Here is a 20,718-nt window from a genome sequence, read left to right on the forward strand (position 1 = left end):
TTGGCAACCCATCTTGTGATGTAGGGGTTTTTGTTCAGGTTGGTGAGTTTTTCTATAATACCCAAGTGAGGAATGGTGTTGAACGCCTTGGCGAGATCAAGGTAGGCTGTGTGAACCACCTTTCCCTCGTTTATGGCCTTAGTGACTGTCTCGAAGAAGTCAACCAGGTTTAGTAGGCATGATCTGCCCTTACCAAAGCCGAACTGGGTCGGGTCAAGTGTTTGGAGGTACCCAGTGTCTTTGTTAATGAGTTCCATAATGATGCGCTCCATAGCTTTGCAGACCAGGCTAGTCAGGCTTATGGGGCGATAGTTACCAGGGTCAGTTGTGGCCCCTCCTTTGTGGAGCGGAATAACCGTTGCTGTGTGCCATTCTATGGGCACGTATCCTGTGGAGAGGCTGAGGTTGAACAGCGTGTTTAGGTGGGGGGTTAGTTCATTCTGTAGTTTGTGCAAGACGCAGCCTGGGACACCATCTGGCCCCATTGATGCTGTGTTTTTGGCTTTTGAAAGGGCTGTTTTCACCTGTGCTTCTGTGATTTCTGGGACACTACACTTTTCCAGTATTGTTGTGGGCCCTTTTGAAGGTGAGAGGGAGGTGAAGTTTGCACTGAATCTGCCAGGATGTTGGCAATATCAGTAGGTTCAGTATATTTTGTGCTATTTTGCACTAGCTCAGAGCATATCTGCGAGTTGCCACTTAGATTCTTGACATAGCTAAAGAAGGCTTTGTGGTTATCTTTCGAATCCTTGACTATTTTTATTTTGAAGTTAGCCTTGGATGATTTTATGAGGGACCTTAGTTTCTTACTGATACTGATCAGGGATGTCTTTTCTTCTTGAGATTTGCTTTTTTTCTGAACTAGTTTCCTCCTTCTGTTGTATAACCTGTTTATGGCAAGGGTCCACCAGACTGGTTTCCTTCTCTTAGGGGAGTGACTCTTGGTCTTGCTAGGGATGGCATGATCCATGCATCCTTGCAGGTGCTCATAGAGTGCAATTGTAAAGGATTTTGCATCTTGGGCAGTGTTATCCTTTAGCATGGGGGCTGTGAAACTGAGCACCTCTGCCTTAAGTAAGGTGAATTTGCTTTAGAAAAGTTTTTCACTATGGTTTCCTTGGTTGTGGGGTTGTGGTGGGGTGTGGACATCCAGGATGATTAGTTTATGGTCTGATCTAACCAGTGACGGGTTTACCTCCGGTGCAGAACACCTGTCGCCCATGTTGGTGATGACCTGGTCCAGTATGTTGTGGCCTCTGGTAGGGGAGTTTACCAGCTGATCCAGGGCATTTGAGTTGATAAATTCCAGGAAGCGCTGAGCCTGGGAGTTTGTACTCAAGTAGTTTTCCCAGTTAATGGTAGAGTAATTGAAATCGCCCAATATCAGAGTGTTCGGTAGGACCTTCATGTTTTCCAGTGTCTCCAGAAAGGCAGAGTGGTGGTCCTGGGTCATGGAGGGTGATCTGCAGCAGGCCATAATTTGCATTGCAGATTTGCCCGATGTTAGTTGCACATGGATGATCTCAGAGGTATTATGCTGAGCCACTAACCTGGAGGTGCGAGTATCCTTGATGAATATGGATACACCCCCTCCTTTTGTGTTTCGGTCCGTGTTCTGTGGCCGAAATGTGTGGTATGAGTTATAGCCCAGTAGTGCTGGAGTGCTCTCTGGAGCCTTGAACCAGGTCTCAGTTACTGCACAGATGTCGACGTTCTCCATACTTAGGAGTGCTTCAAGCGCATGCATTTTGAGATTTAAACTCCTGGCGTTGAGTAGCATAACCCTCATTTTTTTACTTGTGCTGTTTATGGTGGTTGGTTTGAGTTTTGAGCCTTCCCTAAAAAAGGCACTATGGGGGCAGCAAGAGGCTTGGCCAGTATTCGAAAGCCAAAGGGTGACAGGTGCAAGCCGTCTCTTGCGAAGCAACGCGGCTTGTCGAGCAAGTCATCCCAGGCTGACAGACACTGGATCCCCTTTGAATGACACCAAAAGCTTAGCCAATTGTTGAAATTTTTTCTTTATACTGCGGTATCATTCTTGTTGAGGGCAGGATGCTACTCAGGGTCAGGGTCATACCCGCCTGGGCTACATGATCAGAGAGCTCTTCCATGTCTCTTTTCATGTAGTCCAGGGAGGTACATTTCAGGTCATTCACACCAACATGAACAATGACAGAGTCATATTTGTATGTGTTCTGGAGTGACCTGAGTGCTTGTGTTATGTGGCGGATTCTGGCTCCCGATGGGCAGCTAACAGTAACCTTCTCCTTGTCCAGCCTAGTGAGTGTGCCTGACTATTGAGTTGCCTATTACTAGTGTGTTAGGTATGTTATTTCGCCTTAAGGCTGTGATTGTGCTGCACATTGATTTTGTGTTTTATGTGTTGTCTGGTTTGTGACGGGAGGTGCAGGTTTTGTGGGTGTCTGCTTTGGAGCTCTCTGATGCTTTTGCAGGTTTTTATTTAGAGCCTCCAAGTATGATTTTGTGTATTTATGTGTATTTTTTGCCAGTGCTGGTTTAGTAGGTCTATGTGAGGCTGGAGATGTGGTGCAAGTGTTAACCTTCTCCTCATGACTGTCTGTTCCAGTCTTGGGTGGAGAGACCTTAGCCTCCAGTTTGGCTGTATAATTGCATCTCTCGCATATGTTAGTATTTTGTGGTTGGAGGAGAGGGCTGTCTGTGTACATGAGGCAGTTGTAACATTGCCTCAGGATACAGATATTCACCAGCTTGACTGGAGAGTACACCTGAAGTTGCCGTTTGGTCATGCCTGAATAGTAGGGTGAGCTGCTTAGTCGCTTGGTTGGTGAGGGGTGGATAAAGAGCCTTGCCCTGCTGGGCAGTCATGTGTCGGGGTATATTAGTGCTTGCTATTAGGTCTGAACAAGTGCTGGACTGTAGGATGCTTTTTGAGTGCTTAGGTTGAGAGTTAGACTAGTTTCAAGTGAAAAACTGAAGAGGAGACTTAGTGGAGCCGGGAATAATTCAACCCTAGCTAACCAGTGCTGCCCGGTGCACAAACCATGCAAACGCGGTTTTTAAACTACGAACTTCTGGGCTGGAACCACTCCTCCAGGGACAGATGGCTGCTCAAAGTTCCCCTCTTTCACAGGTGAACAGAGAAACTTCCCTGTATCCAAGTAAGGTATGGGCAACTCAGAAACTTGTAACACAGCCCTGAATTCAGCACTAGCCTGAAAACTGGACTATACTAGCTTCGAAAGGCGGGAAACAAGAATTTTTTTTGTTTTGTGTTTTGAAAAGATAAGGCAAAAACAGTAAAAAGTACACTTAAAACAGCTTTAAACGACTACAAGCGATCAGAAAAGGCTGTCGCACTTTAGTGTGTAGCCTACAACAGTTAAACAATTTATTTAAACAAAAAACAACTTTTTAAAAGTACAGGCAGTCAAATAATTACAATATGTGAAAATAAAACAGACTTTTAAATCACAATAAGTGCTGGAAAAATCAGCGTTTAGGCGGAAAACAGTTAAGTACAGCAAGAAAATACAGAAAACTGATACTCAGTCACTCCAACGTCTCTCTCTTAAGCTAGAAAGCTCAGTTTAAGGCTTTCTAGTGCTTTCCAGTAGGTTAGTTACAGGAAAGATAGGAAACAAGCACAGATGTGGTCTTTTAAACCAGAAAGTCGAAAGAGATGGACAACTTCCCGAATGATCAATAAACTACAATTCCTGGGCTAAGAACCACTCATCTTGTGGTAGACAGGCTACCTAGTACTTACCAATCCTACTGCTGATAAGCTAGAAGGCTGCACTCCAACACAAATGCTTGGGGGGCTCAGAAGCTTACAAACAGTCCTGGATACCGCAGATCTGTACCTGGACTAGACTAGTTACGGGAAGGGTGGGCATCAAGCGCAAACACGGGCTTTAAAGCCAGAAAGTTGAGAGAGATGGAAAACACTGCCCAAACTGCCAATAAACTACAATTTCTGGGCCAGAACCACTCCTCTTGTGGTAGATAGGCTACCTAGTGCTTACCACTCCCACTGATAAGCTAGAAGGCTTCCCTCCAACACAGAAAGGCTTGCGGGGCTCAGAAATTTACCAACAGTCCTGGATACAGCAACTCTGTATCTGGACTAGGCTAGTAACAGGAAAGGTGGGAAACGGCACAAGTGCGGCTTTTAAACCAGAAAGTTGAAAGAGATGGGGAAAAGCTGCCCAAACGTCCAGTAGTTACAAATTCTGGGCCAGGAACCATTCCTCTTCAGGTAGATAGGCTACCTAATGCTTACCACTCCCACTAATAAGCTAGGAGGCTTCCCTCCAACACAGAAAGGCTTGGGGGGTTCAGAAGCTTACAAAGAGTCCTGGATACAGCAAATCTGTACCTGGACTAGACTAGTTAGAGGAAAGGTGGGGAACAAGTGCAAAAGCAGGCTTTTAAGCCAGCAAGTTGAAAGAAATGGAAAACTGCCTAAACGGCCAATAAACTACAATTTATGGGCCAAAACCCACACTTCCCGTGGTAGATAGGCTACCTAATGCTTACCACTCCCACTGATAAGCTAGAAGGCTTCCGTCCAACACAGAAAGGCTTGGGGAGGGGATCAGAAGCTTACAAAGAGTCCTGGATACAGCAAATCTGTACCTGGACTAGACTAGTAACAGGAAAGGCAGGAAACAAGCACAAACACAGGCTTTTGAATCAGAAAGTTGAAAGATGGAAGAGGTTCCCAAACGGCCAATAAACTATAATTTCTGGGCCAGAAACCTCTCCTCCTGTGGTAGATAGGCTACCTAGTGCTTACCACTCCTGCTTCTGTCACATTTGTGAGAACGTGTATATATATTTACATTCACAAAACTTCACAGAAGAGGTTAAAGCTATGATTTGAAATTTCCCCCTTAAAGATATGCTGTTTGGATCTGCTGCAACTGAGGTCCTTAAAACATTTAATGAAGTAGGGAAGTTGATTCATACAGTTATCCAAATTTAACACAAGCTTAGTAAGAACATGCTTTCTATTTCAGGACCATTGCTTCAGCACGAAAACAGTCTTGGCAAGGATAAAACAAACAGATTTAAAGAAAAACAGTGGCAAGGGGGCTGTAAAAAAAAAAAAGACTGGAGCCTCCCAGAGCCAAGGATAGTCTAGAAGGTCAGAATGACTACTTGTCTCTTTAGTTCTCCTCCTCACACACTGGCAGTCACTTAAATCTGCAGTCACTTAAATCTGTACCTCAGTCTAGGCGTTTACCTTTCTCAGTGATATTGGTCTGTTTCGGACAAATTAGTTTTGAGATTTTATTCAGTGGGGGTACATATGCATATTGAGAGTTCCTTTCTCCTTGTCAGGGAATCCGTCCCCATCCTGTAAATCAAACATCCTGGTTTCGTCCATTGTAGCAGCACTTCTCTCGGGCCTCTTGATCAGAGATCAGACCACACAAATACAAAGGAGATAAAGGCACTGCTTCTATCTTTTCAGGCTTTTCTTTCCCTATTTCATCGCAGTCCTTTCAAAGTTTTCACACACAACACCACAGTGATGTGGAATATCAACAAAAAAGGGGGGTACAATGTCTTGTCTTGTCTTTGCAGAGTAGATCTTCATGTCTGGGATCTAGCTGTCCAATATCAAGTGACTATTCAGGTAGTGTACATTCCCTTGGAGCACAGTCTAGTGGCTGGACTTTTTGAGCAGGTCCAGCACAGATCACCATGAATGGATGCTTCACAGTGATGTGTTCCTGGACATTGTCCATCTGTGGAATATACCTCGGGTAGATCTTTTTGCTTCCCCTCTGAACAGACAACTTCTCTGTTCTGCAAGTCCTCTGGCTTGAAAAGTGGATGCCTTGTCTTTTCCTTGGAAGGAGATGTTTCTGTACACCTCTCCTCCCTTTTCTCTGCTTTTGAGAGTCTTGCACAAGATCAGGCAAGAGGTCCCCCCCCCCCCCCAAAGAGTCTTGACAGTGACTCCCTTTTGGCCTAGACAGCATTGGTTCTCCCTTCTTTCTCACTTGGCCAGGGGCATTCACCACAAGTTACTGGTTGGATCTTGGTCTGTCCTTGGCAGGAGATCCCTGAGAGGATGAATACTGCAGCAGTGCAAAGGACATCTACTGTTATGGTAAGATTTTACACAACTGTACTTTAGAGCTGTAAATGTTTGACCTCATGTATCCTGGTTTGTGTCACACTTAGCTTAGTAATCAACTCTAAACCCAACAACCCCAGGAGGGCTTTTTAAGCCTAGCCATGCTTCCCAAATATATCTGACAAGGTTTAATACACTAGGGTTATTTTAAGGATATTTTGACTTGGACATGGGTGGTCAAGCATTTACAGGCTACCTCTGTCTAATAGCAACATAGGTGCTAGACCAGGGTAATTTTTTGATTCCTCATCCACTGGTTCAATGTATGCTTGACTTGGGTTAGGGAAGAACTGTGCCTCATATAGTTGGGAAACCTGTTCCAGAGAAGGAGTAGTCACTGAGACATGTACATTTCCCTCCAAAACATCCCATTTATGTTGCAGACTAGGTTTAGGTCCCTAGCTCAAGTAATATTGATGCTATGTGTTTTTCAGATGTAAGATCAGAGGATGCTTTGCAGGCCAGGCATAGCTTGCCTTTTACCAGTTTGTAGGAGACAGAGCACAGGGATAGGTCTTTGAGGCGATACGTGTACATGTTATATATATATGCCCTGTATTCTTTTTGTCAATAATCTTTGTTTGTTCTGTGATTTCATGTACCTGGCAAGGTACGTACTGAATGAGGCGTTGTACTTCATGATTGGTTTGTTGAGGGCAGACTACAATGCAGAAATGACATCCTTGGACCTAGGTGCCATACCCTTGCTTACAAGTTAATACCATAGACATATGATGGTCAGACGCCAGGTTATTGTCTACATGCATTCCCAAATCCCTAATCATTTGGTCTGCTCTTGAGTGTGTTATCAATGTCATGGTTTCCAGAGATAGCCATCTTCCGTAATGATACTGTTATGCATTTCTTAGCACTGAGTTTTTAGACCGAGGCTGTTGCACCAGTTATTGGTCTGTGTCAGCCCTTCATGGAGGGTATTTATGTAACTGAGGGTGTTATATTTACTGCACCTAATTTGCAATCATCTGCAGACTTGGTCAGCCAGAGGCAGCAGCCCCAACAATGAGCCCTGAGGACTCCCCTATCCTAACTTCTTGGGTCCTATCTTTGAGCCAGCTGGCTATCCAGCAGGTGACGTATGCTTTTATATTTAATTTTATTATTTTTTCAGTGCCTGAGTGGGGTATTGTGATGAATGCTTTGGTCATTCTGATGAAGTCCAGTTAAACCCTGGACGAAAGAGCTTAATTGGTTGTCATAAAACAGTGTGGAGACCTCCCTCTTGGATTTCTTTCGTTTTGTTTTTATCAGTCTGTGCATGTTTTAAGGTTCTACAATGCTTTGGTCATGTTGAGAGGGGCAATATTAATCATTTTGCCCTTGTCCATTGCTGTTTTGGTGATCTTAAAGAGGTCCACCTGGTTGACTAGGCATGACCTGCCCTTGACGAAATCAAACTGGGTTGGATACATGACCCCAAACATGCAGGCTCAGAGACTCCTAGACTTTGAAAGCACAAACACCCTTAACCAGCTAGTCTGTATTCACACTAAGGGTGGTGACATCCTTGATCTAGTCCTCACAAACCTGGGAGAATGTAGCACCTGCCTAGTGTAATGTCCTTGATGGTCAAGTCAGACCGTAAAGCATTCTCGTTTCAAATGAAAATGCAGCCTGGGACCCTAGCTAACCCTAAAACTTTTAGGAATTATTCCATGTTAATTTGTGCAAGAAGGTTAAATGAGTCATACTGTTGGACCAGCCTTAAGGTGTTTTTGATGTAAATTCAGACACCTCCATCTTTTGTCTCTTCCTGTGCAGTAGCTGGTTTAAATATGTAGAAGGCATTATTGACCCTCTATTGCAGGGGTGGTCCCTGCAGTTTTAAACTATGTCCCAGTAACTGCACAGATCTACATCCTCCAGGGTGAGAAGAGCTTGGAAGGAGTAGAGTTACCTGTTTACACTCCTGTCACCTTTAGATTTTCTTGGGTTGGTTTTGCTATGTTAGAAGTTTTATCAGGTTGGCAATGCCTAAACAAGACACTATTGGGATGGAAAAGGTTTAAGTTGATAGTCGAAAGCCTAGAGGAGGTGGGTACAGACCATCCCTGCCAAAACAGCAAAGTCTGTTAAGAATATCCTGCCAGGCTGACAAATATCGTAACCCCCATCGAATGACATGAAAAACTAAGCCAATTATTAGTCCCTTATATTCTGTTCATATTGCAGCATCATCCTTGAAGAAGGTAGAATGCTACTCAGTACATACCTGACATCTTCATGGTTAGAATATATCCTTGTAACTGTGACACATGGTCAGAAAGCTCAATCGTGTGTCTCTTCATATAGTCCATGGTGGTATGTCTTTGTGTTTTGAGGAAATTTTAGAATTGGTTAAAATCAATGTTAATTTCATGCAGAAATTTGCTCACACTTCTGATGGTGAAAAGGCTCGGCTCTGCATAAAAAGCACTTGTTTTACAACCTCAAGTGTTTGTGTCCATGTGTACACACCTTTTTTTCTGTTAATGTTTTGTATAGTACCTCCTATAACTGTATTGCTTTTGTCCATCTGTACTGTAGAATATGTTGTATTTTGTATGTTTGACTGGGATATAATTGAACTTGCACTTCTGTCTGCTAAACTGTTGGTTATGCGATTTTACTCATAAGGATTCATTAGCCATGTTGCATTTTTGAATCTTGTCCAGTTTCTGTGTGTAGTTCTCTGACCATTTTAGCTGAACCATCCTGCTTAGAAATATGGTATTGATTTTTTGCCTTTGTGTGTGTCGCCCCCACAGATACTTTGGAGAGCTTATGAAACTGAAGCAGAAATCTCAGGTGAAAGGAGACTCCTTCCTTAGCTGGAATGTTCTTCAGAAATGTGTTAATGAAGTAAATATGTCCACTCAGGAGGAACATGACAGTAAGTATATGGAGTGCAGATAAAGTATATTATATAAATGTCTGCTGTCATTTGTGTCCTTTAGTGCTCTGTTCTTTACTGTGCATGGGCTTTTGAAGAGTTATATTCTTTCTAAGTATCTGGCAGTTGACTTAGAAGGTTAAAGTTGTGAGGTGTAGTACCTGCACTACATAATTTTAATTCCCCAGCCCTCATTAGCCTGCTGTATGACCTTGAACAAATCACTTAACCAGACATTGCTCCCAGGTTGCTTCTGAAAGTCAAAAAGCCTTTTTCTTCCAAGGCCCAGGGAGAAAAGCTGCAACATATTATAGACATTCAGTAATCTACATGAACAGACATTAAATGCAAGATGTTAAGAGGCTAGAAAACTTGCTACTATAAAATAATTTCTGGCAAAGTGGAACAGATTTTCTAGTTGGTGCCACAAGAGAGACCAGGACCCATCCAGGACAGAAGCCCCTCTAGTTCTCCAGTAATTGTGTGAATTGCTCAAATCAGGCCTATTCCACATTTCTACCAAAGTAATTTAGCTGACATTTCAGCTTCTCTGTCATTAGAACCCCTCCTTCCTTTTCTTTTCTAAATCACTTTTCATGAAGGATGCTACATGTCTGACCACCTTGGAAACTGGTAGCTCCATCCTGAGATCTTGATCTGCTATTAGAAAAGTTAACTCTTTCTCCATTTGAACCATATTCAGAGGCTGCACTGACATTCTTGACTTGGAAGACAGTTTTCCTTACTGCTCTGACTGGCTAGAAGACTGAGTTACAAGTTCTTATGTCTATCCAGTCCTTTTTCATCTTTCACAGGTAAAGGGTAATCTTAAGAACTAACCTGTGTCAAAGATTGTCTGAATTTACCTTAAATTAATCAATTCTTTTCCCTGTGTTCTTTCCTGGACCCAAAAATAGTGGATAAAGAATTCTACATACTTTGGAAATCCACAGGTAACTCATACTACCTGGACGAGGACTAAAACCTCAATAATTACTGACCAGCTCTTTATTTCCTGTGATGCAAAAAAGGGACAGCCAGTGTCAAGGCAGACCATTTTCAAATGGTTGTCTCACTCTATCCTTTTCTGTTACTTTTACCATGAACTAAAGATTTTCTCTCCTCTGAAAATGCTTTTGTAAACTCAACAGGTATCTGCCATTGATGCATATGAAGATCCTGAGAATCATTATGAAGCACCCGATTACTCTGTGATTGTGGCAGATGGCTACTCCTTTACACACCATTTCTTCAAGAGAGCAGTAATCCAGTACCAAAGTGGTGGAGTATGAGACATCAGGGAATTGGGCTTCTGTCATCAGGTATTGGTGGATGCTCCTTTTGATTAGTAAATTCTTGTGAGTTGTCTAATAAACTTAGCTAGCAGTTACACCAAGCTTCACTTGGCTCTAAAACCTTTCATATCTGGGATTACAACTTATAAAATAAGACAGCCGCTCCTCTCTTCTTCCAGTACATGGTTCTTAGAATTATTGGACTGAGGGAGTATATTCTGTCCAGATTGGATGTCTTTTGGCCTTACTAAAGAGATTGATGTTCCTGGTCTTGTGTTTTCATATCAAGATAATGTTTCACTTGGTGATATGCACAGCTTAATGCAAAATGCACTCAAATAAGTCAAAGCAGCTTTTCCTCTCTCAAGATAAGTAAGCTGCTTACTTGAAGAAGTTGCACCATCTATAATTTCCATTTTGATTATATCACTTGTGACTTGATATAGAGCTAAATTGCCAGCCATTCTCTCCCAACAATACTGATATATTTTGTAGGAAGCCGTAGTGGTGCAGGTTTCTGTACAAAAATCCTATGAGAGGTTTAACTTTTCTGTTCTTTCCTGAGGAATCTAAAATTGTGTAGAGACTTGGTATGCTCTAAAATGATACATTTTTGGTTACTGGTTATATATGGAAAGCAAGACTATACCTTTGCTGCCTTACGAACAAAAGTAGTTAGTTGTATCATGCAATATCTGCAAAATTATTAGAATTTAAGGGGATATCAGATGTTTCCCATAAGGCAATTACAAAATGGAGTCAGAGATATTTAAGTAGGTCATGTTCACATGTGAATATGATATTGTAATGCTATTTAGAGCATTTGCTTTTCTAATAGTTCATACAGACATGCCTGGCTGGAGTGATGGCCATTTCCGAGGTTGTTTAAGCCTGACTCCTACATGTTCAATTAATCACAGGTATTTTTGGAACACCAAGTGAGAAACATATTAAAAACTAGAAAAGGATGAGAAACTCCTAGAAAACATACAATTCCAGTTTCAATCAGTAGCTTAATCTTTCTCAACAAACTGACTAGGACCAAACAATGCAAGCAAATAAAATAATTCCAAAGGAAGCAATAGCAATGGACAGGCAAATGCCAGATATAACCAGCAACTTTTCCAACATGACAAAGTTTTCCATTGAGTATGTCATCCTATCATTCTGTGTATGCTGTCTGTAGAACTTTCTTTTAGGAGAAAACAGTTTTCCAAGCCACGGAATTTTCTAGCTTGCAGACACATAGTTGAGAGGTAAGGTTCAGAAGCCGCACAACAAATTTCTTTTTCTTACCTTTTCTCAATTCATAAAGTCCAGAAAATTCTGTCCTCTTGGCCACTTGCCATTCTGTCCTCTTGGCCACTTGCCATCTTTCAACATCAACCAGCCGTTCAAGCTGTTCTACCAGTTCCACCATTAGACAAGTAGAAAGACTTTGTTTTGTAGCTTCCTTTTTGTGTCACAGCAGGAAAGTCAGTCAAAAAATAATTCTGAATCTGATCTCAAATTTACCAAAACAGAGAATGTCAAAATGTTGGAAATACTCTCAGTATTTTACCTTTCTTAATGCGTACTCTTAATAACCTTGGATAGTAAAAATGCCTTCCTTTACATTTCATTCTCAAAGCTCACATGCATTTTCTCAAAATTTTGAATGGGAAAGTACCATTTTTACTTTGTCTTTGCTTCTTGTACTTATACCTTTGGTCTTCACTAGATATAGAACTCCATTTTTTTTATTCATTTGAAGCTTTTTTGGGATACATACATATTATGTAGACTGTCCGTCTCATGTAAATTCTTTGAGTCTATAGCTGACTATCTTGTAGACTATGGGGTGCTTTCACAACTTGGAAATCCTTCTGCTTACTAGGACCTATCCTGAACATGAAATCCTGACTGATATCACTTCCTTAGACATAATGCAAATAATGACAGACATTCTTCACGCTTCTTGACTGAAATAGCTGACAGCAAGAGCTTAACTAAAAGCCCTTGGTTATGTCTCTCCATCCTTGTAGTACGTGACTTAAAGTACTTGTTTTCTATGCAATGTAGAGTCGGAGCTTACAGTCCTTGAAATGTGTACCCTTTCTTATACTCTGGCTGTGGTCAAGACAATCCCAGTGGAGGTACATACTCAGCCAGGGGCTTACAGTTGATCCTCCATCCTCTGATCAGAAATGGTGGCATACTCCTTGGATTATGTTTGGGGAGCTCATTTAAGGAATTTGAGTTCAAGAACAGTGGTTTCCATCTCTGGTGAAATAGCATATAAACTTTAAAGAGATATTAGTCAGCAGTTTATTCTGGTGAAGGGGTCATAGAGGGGGGTAGTAACATAATCACTCTCCTGGTTCCCTTTTTGAAAATAACCACCAACCAGCTGCTCACACAACACTACAAAGTACATTAACCATGATGCCCCAACAGGATCCAGCACCTTCAGTATTTCTGGATTGATCTCCAGTATTTCTGGATATTTCTGCAGGATTGCAACTATGTAAAAATTTTGTCACAAAATGTTATTTATCAAGCTCTAATAACCAATAAGTCACCTTTCAAATTTGGAATTTTACAGACTGCCAAAGTCTCATAGTAGTGTGATATTTCAAAAAAAACAAGGAAAGTAGCCAGTCTGGTGGCACAAAGGGATAAACCCTTGCTTATGGCCCAAGCAACTAAAGTTCAATGAGTAAGTTGGGCATTTGACAGAGATAACATGGAGGATAGGTGTGCCTATTCTAGGGAAAGAGTGTAGGGCCAGCAGTAGATTGCAGTCATTTGGAGGAAAGACTGGGCAGGATGGCCACCTGGGGCCATAAATATGGTCTACCATGTTGCTTTTTGGCGGTTCAGTCTACAAGTGCATGTGAGTGTGCCTTTGTATATGGGGAAGGTGATGGTAACTCCCATGGTGATGGTTGTGCCCCTCCATTCAGGGGAGGGGTTAGATAAGTAAATAAGTAAAAATGTCCTTATTGCCTGAATGCCAGTGAGGATGCAAGAAACCCTCACAGCTGCTTGAATGGCTATTACCTTAGTGGATCTGGTGGTGATTCTCACCACTGAGGAATAACTGCTGTTGCCCAACTGGGGGAGGTTTGGCCAGCAGTTATGGGGCAAAATGTATACAGAACAGAGGGAGAAAAAAGGCAAAACAGAAGAGGTGCCCACTTTTAATCCCCTCTACAGATTGGCTCTTAAGTCAAAACAAACAGTACAAAGGGACTGAACTGTAAACAATTTGTGTGTTGGGGAAAACTTTCTTGCTGACATTAAACAGAGAGATCACAGTTACAAGGAGAAATTGTACATCATTCTTTTTTTTTTTTTTTGCTGATAGAAATTTGGGTTCTTTAAAAGTCACTCTATTAACATGGTGTCTGAATTTTAAATTGCATCTCTTCATGCTTCCTCCCAGTGTAATGGAGGCAAGGCTGGCAGCACTTCTGACATCTACTTTGAGGACCTACTGAATGCAGTTATTCCAGTGCCTCTAATACAAAACAATATGCAATGAAAGCAAACCTTATTGTAATAGGTCCTTAGTGTCCTAAATAGTAGTTTAGTCTTCTTACAAGTATGTCTATAGTGCCAAAACTAACCCTGTCTCAGAAGGGAGGCAGATGAGTTTGCAAAAACCTGAAGTGTCTTAGCCTGGCAGATTACTGGAAACTTCTTGGTTGATTCTTGAGAGCTCTCTCTTTTCTACTAAGGTTCCAGGAATTTCAAAAAGAGAAGCATAAACATTTACCACCACCATGCCACATATTTCCAAATGGATCAGGTTTTCAAGGTTTGATCCATTCACTTTTCCCAGTTCTCTGGTACTGAAATATTTGACAATCATATTTAGTTCTGGTTTAGCGTACTCAGCCATTTAAAATATACTCGTCTAAAATTTCTACGTGCATACATTTTTGTTCAGCTATAACTTTTCAAGCAGATTTGAAGTACTCATTCAACTCAGATTACTGAAACACATAGAGAGCCCTGCTTGAGACTTTAACTTTGATACTGAGAAATTAAATCTTCTCCATTAGAATGTAAAAACTGTTAAGTGTCAAATATTTTTCCTGGAACATTATCTGTCTGATTACTTGGACATTGCATTGGGTGTTTCTTCCCTTAATTGTCTATATGTTCCCTAGTGAGCATTGGTCTTTAATAGAGTCTGGGGGTCAGACCACTTGCTTGGTAAAATATAATGAAATTAATACATATAAAAAATAATGAGGGTGAAATTAAGCTACAAAACCAGTTAAGTGTTTCAGTTAATTAATGGTAGAGCAGCCAGAACAGTTATGGACGGGTGGGTCCTATGTTCAAGTCCTAGTTGAAGCACTCTCTTTACTGATATGCTGCCAGAGTTTGATCAGGGTCTGAAATACTTTTAAGTGCTATTGCAGATTATCGCAGTCCTAGTTGGTGAAGTTTGATGCATTCTCTTCTTTCACCATCTTTGTGTGATTACTAGTTTACTGTGGTGGGAGGAAGGTGTTTATATAATTCTGTACAATCTTCATAGTAAACCTTTGGGTATGGGTTAAAAAATGTAAATAAGAAAATGAATGTGTTGGAAATTGCACTTGTGTGTTTGTGTCTCTCTCTCTCTCTCTCTCTCTATATATATATATATATATATGTGTGTGTGTGTGTGTGTGTATATATATATATATATATATATATATATATATATATATATATGTGTGTGTATGACAGACGGAAGTGTAAAAACTTCGATCGCCTGCAAGATTCAAACACACAACACTTCAAATCACAAAGATTTGAACATGATCAAAATCTACTTTTTTACAAGGGGGCAAGTCCCCTCGTACCCTCTACACCACCTGCTAATTATATATATCCACTCCAAGATCACAGTACAGTGGGAAAAGTATAATTTCACTGATCCCCACTGTACCACAGTCTTGCACAGCAGTAAAGCAGGTATGCTTAATCAGCTTATTTTTGATCAACTCTACCCTTTCTTGCAGTTGGAGAAGTATGTGTGTATCCATGTGTGTGTGTGATATATATATATATATATATATATATATATATAAGTGCAAATGACTCCAAAAAGTTGTAAATATAGTATACGCTATGGTGAAAGTAGGGTATAGATAACTTTATTTAGAGCGGTTTAATCATATGAATTATTACTTTGTAATGTTTAAAAAAGGAACAAAACATTTACTGTTTTAATTTGAGAGTCTCGCAGGTTTGTGTAGTAAAATCAGTTAATACTGTATAAAAGGGCTGAAGTATGCCCATTCAGAGAGTTGTTTGTCTTTCTTGAACTGGGTTTTAAGCCTGGAACAGTGGCTCTGGTAGTGAAGCAGTAGAGTTAAGCTGAACTTAGCAGAAAATACAAAAAGGAAATCGGAGCTGATTTTTAAGAGAATCCAGAAGATACTGCTGCTAAGTGGTTCATTAAAAGACTGGTAAAATCCTGCTAAGAGATACTGTATCCCAGCTGTATCGGACTGTGTTGAAGGTACTCATCATTAATTTTATCAGGTTATATGACTTTTGTTTTTGTAAGGACCTATGTTTTGTTTTGTACAATAAGCTATGATAGTTTAAGACCGTTTTTCTCTGTCGAATTTAATATTCCACAATAATATGTATAACGTAATATGTTGGATAGTTCGTAACTAACTAAATCATCGCTTGGAGTAATTTTTGTGACTTAAAAAAATTTCACTGCAGGCAGCCCTCACTTTGGAATCTCCAGGGTTTTCCTAAGCTTGATGTCTTCACCCGACTTGTATAATTCACTGTTTCCCCCTTTCTCCAGATCTTTGCCAATTAGTTGAAAGCATCAGGGCCAATCCCAAGCTTGAGACAGTGCTTCATGTTTTACTTACAACTTGACAGGCTAGTTAGAATATATTACAGTGGTCGGTGATTGTTTTAGATTAGTGTTTAACTTGCTGTTTCTTCTTCTCTCACTAAAACCAATGCTGGCCAATAACTTCGCCTTTATTGGCTTACTGTATAGTTGTTTTATTTTTCTGTCTACTGTTTTATGGTAATGTTTTTATTTTTTGTTTAACCTTATGGATTGAATAAGGTTGAGAAGGCCTCAGAGTTCAGAAAGTGCAGCAAATGTGGCCTCAAAATCCTCTAAGGATATACATAAACTATGTCATGTGCCTGGACTGGAACACTTGGATTCTTGATGTGAAACATGCCATAACTTTAGTTCAAGAACCTTTCATAAAAGGCAGAACAAATAAATCTTCAAAGGGCTTCTGACTGTAAACATAGGGCAGTGGAAGACAGGACACCAAGAGACCAGCACAATCCATCAGCATACAGTGAAATAAGTAGAATAGAGACTTAGAGGGACTGACCCCAACTGTTGAGCAACCATTGACTGCTGGGGTTTCTGAGCTCAAAGTCTCTGTTATTCTGGCCCCTGCTAATGGGAGAAGACCGAGCAGCTGCTTTTTCTTGATACCTGAAGACAAGGCCTTCCCTCTCTGTGTTAGGTTTGCCAAGTCCCTCTGAAAATTTTTTCACACCTTGCCTGGAATACAGTGGAGAAGGTCTTTAATGGTGGGTGTCCTGCCATCTCCTTGTATGTTCAAGAAAACTACAGAATGTCCTTTTCCTTCTACATCTCCTTCCCCGGGCCCTGTCTTGGCACCTGGAGTATTGAATCTGGCTGTCTTTCAGCTGCCTTCATTGTTGACATTGATAGGATTCCTCCGTTCAGCCTTGACACTAGTACCTTTGCACTGAGCCTTTTGGTGCTGGTCCATTATGCCTCAGGACTTTGATGTTAGTGGTTCAGAATTATCCTTGGCTCCAACACCTGTGGTGACATTCTTAACGTTAGTATCCACTGCTTTTAAGCCATAGGTTCCAAAACCTTCCTCTATGCTGGTGCCAGTGCCTCAGATTTGGCGTCAACCTCCTGGGCACCAGTAGCTGAAGAATAAAAGTGTCAATGCAGCCTCTTAGATACCAGTAGGACTGCTTCAGTATCTACTCCATCCCAGGGTGCCCTGCAGTCTGAACTCCTGTATTTTATTCATTTTTTTTTTTTTTTGTAATCCTTACCCCAGAAGAGCACAGATTCCTGTCCTGAGCACTCAGACAAGTCCCCTTCCAGTGCCCCTATGAAGAGATGTAAAAGGAAGCATCTCGACTCCTCCAGTGGGGTCCCACCACCTTCCCCGGACACAGATTTAGATAAAGGGAGGGGGCTTCCCCTCCAGTTCCCTCCTGATGACCTCGCGCTTGGGCGGATACTAGAATTAAGGCAGCAGAGGGGTTTATAGTCAGTAGATCTAGCCACTCTTGAGTGAATATTCCACAAGGATTTTTGTTATGCTGTACATATTGGGTGGTCCCTCATACTGGCCCCATGATTGCTTTGGAAGTGGACAGGGTATAATTAGAGCTTGATGTAGCAGAGCCTATCTTGGGAAGCTGAATGGGATCTGCTGCTCCCCCCCAAAGGATAAACCAACTTTGGAATGAGGCTGTAGTGGCTGACTTTGTTGTGGTAGCAGCTGCTACCAAGAAAGACCTGAGATCCATCCCTTGGATAATAATTCTTGAGCTATGGATTGCGTTGGTAAACACATTTATGCTTCAGGTACATTCACCATTACGAACGGCACTGTATTACCCAACACACACAGCGTTTTTAATGGGACCTAGGAGAACACTATATGAGTTGAAAAATAGTTGTCTCACAGTGATATGCATTTCAGTTTGGAAATAACTCAATAGCTGGTATTTCTATGCTTTCTGCAACTGGTACATGTTGATGGAGCAGCAAAAATGGCTGGGTCAGGAATGCCAGGCTGAGTCGCTGCATTTTTCTGGAAAATTTCAAGATATCCTTTACCCAATGCCCTCTATGATGGGGTCTTCATTTGGACTACAGGTGTATATATATATATATATATATATATATATACATATATATATATATATATATATATTTATATAAAACACTTCAAGAATGGGCAAGTAAGGAAAAAAGTAACAGCTGCGGCCTTCAAGTTCTCCACTCCTCAAGGAATCAGAAGTTTGAGAAGAACTTGTGGGTTAAAAATACCCAACAGCCAGTCGTTGAGCAGTATTCAGATGTAATTCTCATAGCTAAAGGACTTTTCTGAGCAGATGCCTCCACAGAGGCAAGAGTGATCCACAAAGCCAGAGATTCATTAAACTTTCCTCTTGGAGCTTGATGCAGAATCCCTGAGGAACTTTCCAGGCTATCCATTTTTGGAGACATTTTGGGATTCTAGCATTCTTCAGTCCAATAGCATGGTAGGTCACCACCAAGGACAGATGGGTTAGGGAAGTAATATCCAGAGACTACAAGATTTCTTGTCTCTATTAAGAGAACACCCTCCCTAACCCTTCCTAATATCACACCCTTGCAGAAGGAGGGAATAAAAACTAAAGGCTGCAAACTTCCTCAACAAAAACGTCATTCTATAGGTCATACCAGTCTACAGACTTTGGGGATTATGTTGCTTTTGTCCCAAAGATGGTGAAAGACCTCTGACACATTTTGAACTAAAGTGGCCTAAACCAACATGTCCAGCAAACCACATTTCAGATGGTTATGGTACAGTTGGCCCTTCCATGTTTACAAGAAGGTGACAGGATGCGCTCTTTGGATCTTTCAGTATGCCTGTTTGTCTGTGCATAAAGATTGCCAGGATATCCAGGAAATTTGTTTCTGTTAAGGGTGGGAGACAGTATTGCGTTTGCGGTCAAACCTGACTGCTGTTGCACTGTGGGTTGAACTTTTGCAAAAAGGGAAAACATACAACTACCACAGAGAACAGGACCCCCTCTGGTCTATATATGACACACAAGATTCTGGCATTGAAAAAAGTGTTACCTTATAAATGACCAATACTCTTCCCTTAGAAAATGAAATAAGGAGCCTCGGATAGTAACTTACTCATAAACTGATCATATTTTAGTATGCTCCAACTTTTTCTGACACACACACAAACATTTGATGGGGCAATACATTAAACTGAGAAACAAAATAAACATGATTTTGTTCTGATTCCTAGATGTCACACCCCCATTTCATTTGATATTGCTCCATTTGTAACAGAAGAATACATTTTCTTGGTAAAGTTTATGATGTAGTTTGTTTGTGCCCATGAGGATTTAGAGAAATACTGCAAAGTTCATGTTGGAGCAATATTGGCACAAGTTTTCATAGGTTGCCACCTGACCACTGTGACTAAATAGTCCAGCTCAAACTGGAGACAATTCATTCTTTGTAAGCAACAGTTTCACTTGTTCTGTTCCATTCCACCACAAAGGCAGCCTTGATTCTCATGGTACTGGGACCTATGGTAGCAAGGATTTCTTTAGTTCTTTTTGTGATATTTCGTATGAGAGTTCTGCAGTAGGTACTAAAGGTTCAGGGTCCCAGACATAAGATCCTCTTTCACAAATTATACATCTTTGAGTGTGCTGCACATACTTCTGTGGTAGCTACAAAAGGACAGTCTGATGCAGGGCTGCCCTTTCTTCCCTCTTCTCCCCAATGTCAGCTACCACAGATGCATCAACCCAGGTGTGGGTGGGGCATTGCTTAGGACAGAGCATTAAAGGGAATTGGACAAAACAGGAGGCTTCTCCACACAAAAATGTCCCGAGGATGATGGTCCTTCTCTCCTTGCAGGTTCTTCAAGACCTCCCTAGGTGCAATTGCTATCCATTGTAACATGGTGGTGATGTGGTGATTAAACACGAGAAACCAAGTACTCACCACCCCAATCCCCTTGGGAGTCTGAGATTGTGGGAATGGATAATGAATTCTAATTGCTTATTGGTTCTGACACACTTCCTGAGGCAGATCTATGCTGTAATGAACAGGTTCAGCAAGATGTTTGATATTGTATGAGTGATTCCTCATTTGGACAAACCCTCAGTCATCATCTGCTGTTGGGGAGCAACCTCTTTTCTTCCCTAATTCCTCCACAAGGACAGACATGGGAAGGTCTAATCCATCAGCAGCACCTGAGATTGCTGTATACGTCTCCATCTTTTCTTCTGATCTTGAAGTTTCTGCAGAAAGTCTAGCTATGCAAGGCCAAAGGCATTGTCATAGCTTCCTTCTATCCCTGACAAGTGTAATTTCCTCTGTTATGGCCTTGCTTGATAAGAAGACTCATCTTGAGCCTTACTGAGGTCTTCGGTTTCATTTGTTCAGCATGGCTCATCTAGATTCTGTCCATCCCAGTAATGTTGTCATTTCTCCAATTCTGTTAATGGTCAGGAACCTAGCATACCCACCTAGTGTTGTCCACATCCTGACAGCAACCCAGAAACCCGGCACTAGGAAGATTTACAAAGGGATGTGTTCAAAATTCTCCATTTGGACAACGCTA

The 20,718-nt window shown here is 41.3% G+C and overlaps 1 protein-coding gene across 1 annotated transcript in view; it reads left to right on the forward strand.

Annotated features, from left to right (window-relative positions):
• Nucleotides 1-20,718, forward strand: part of IQGAP3 (IQ motif containing GTPase activating protein 3) — a 2,364,408-nt gene that overhangs the window by 377,407 nt on the left and 1,966,283 nt on the right. Inside the window, exon 14 of the mRNA XM_044079778.1 lies at nt 8,899-9,023. Within this exon, the coding sequence (XP_043935713.1) occupies nt 8,899-9,023 (125 nt within the window). The remainder of the gene's footprint in view (nt 1-8,898; nt 9,024-20,718) is intronic.

Source organism: Protopterus annectens, chromosome 8.part0, assembly GCF_019279795.1.
Source record: "Protopterus annectens isolate FY-2018-M chromosome 8.part0, PAN1.0, whole genome shotgun sequence".
NCBI lineage: Eukaryota > Metazoa > Chordata > Ceratodontiformes > Protopteridae > Protopterus > Protopterus annectens.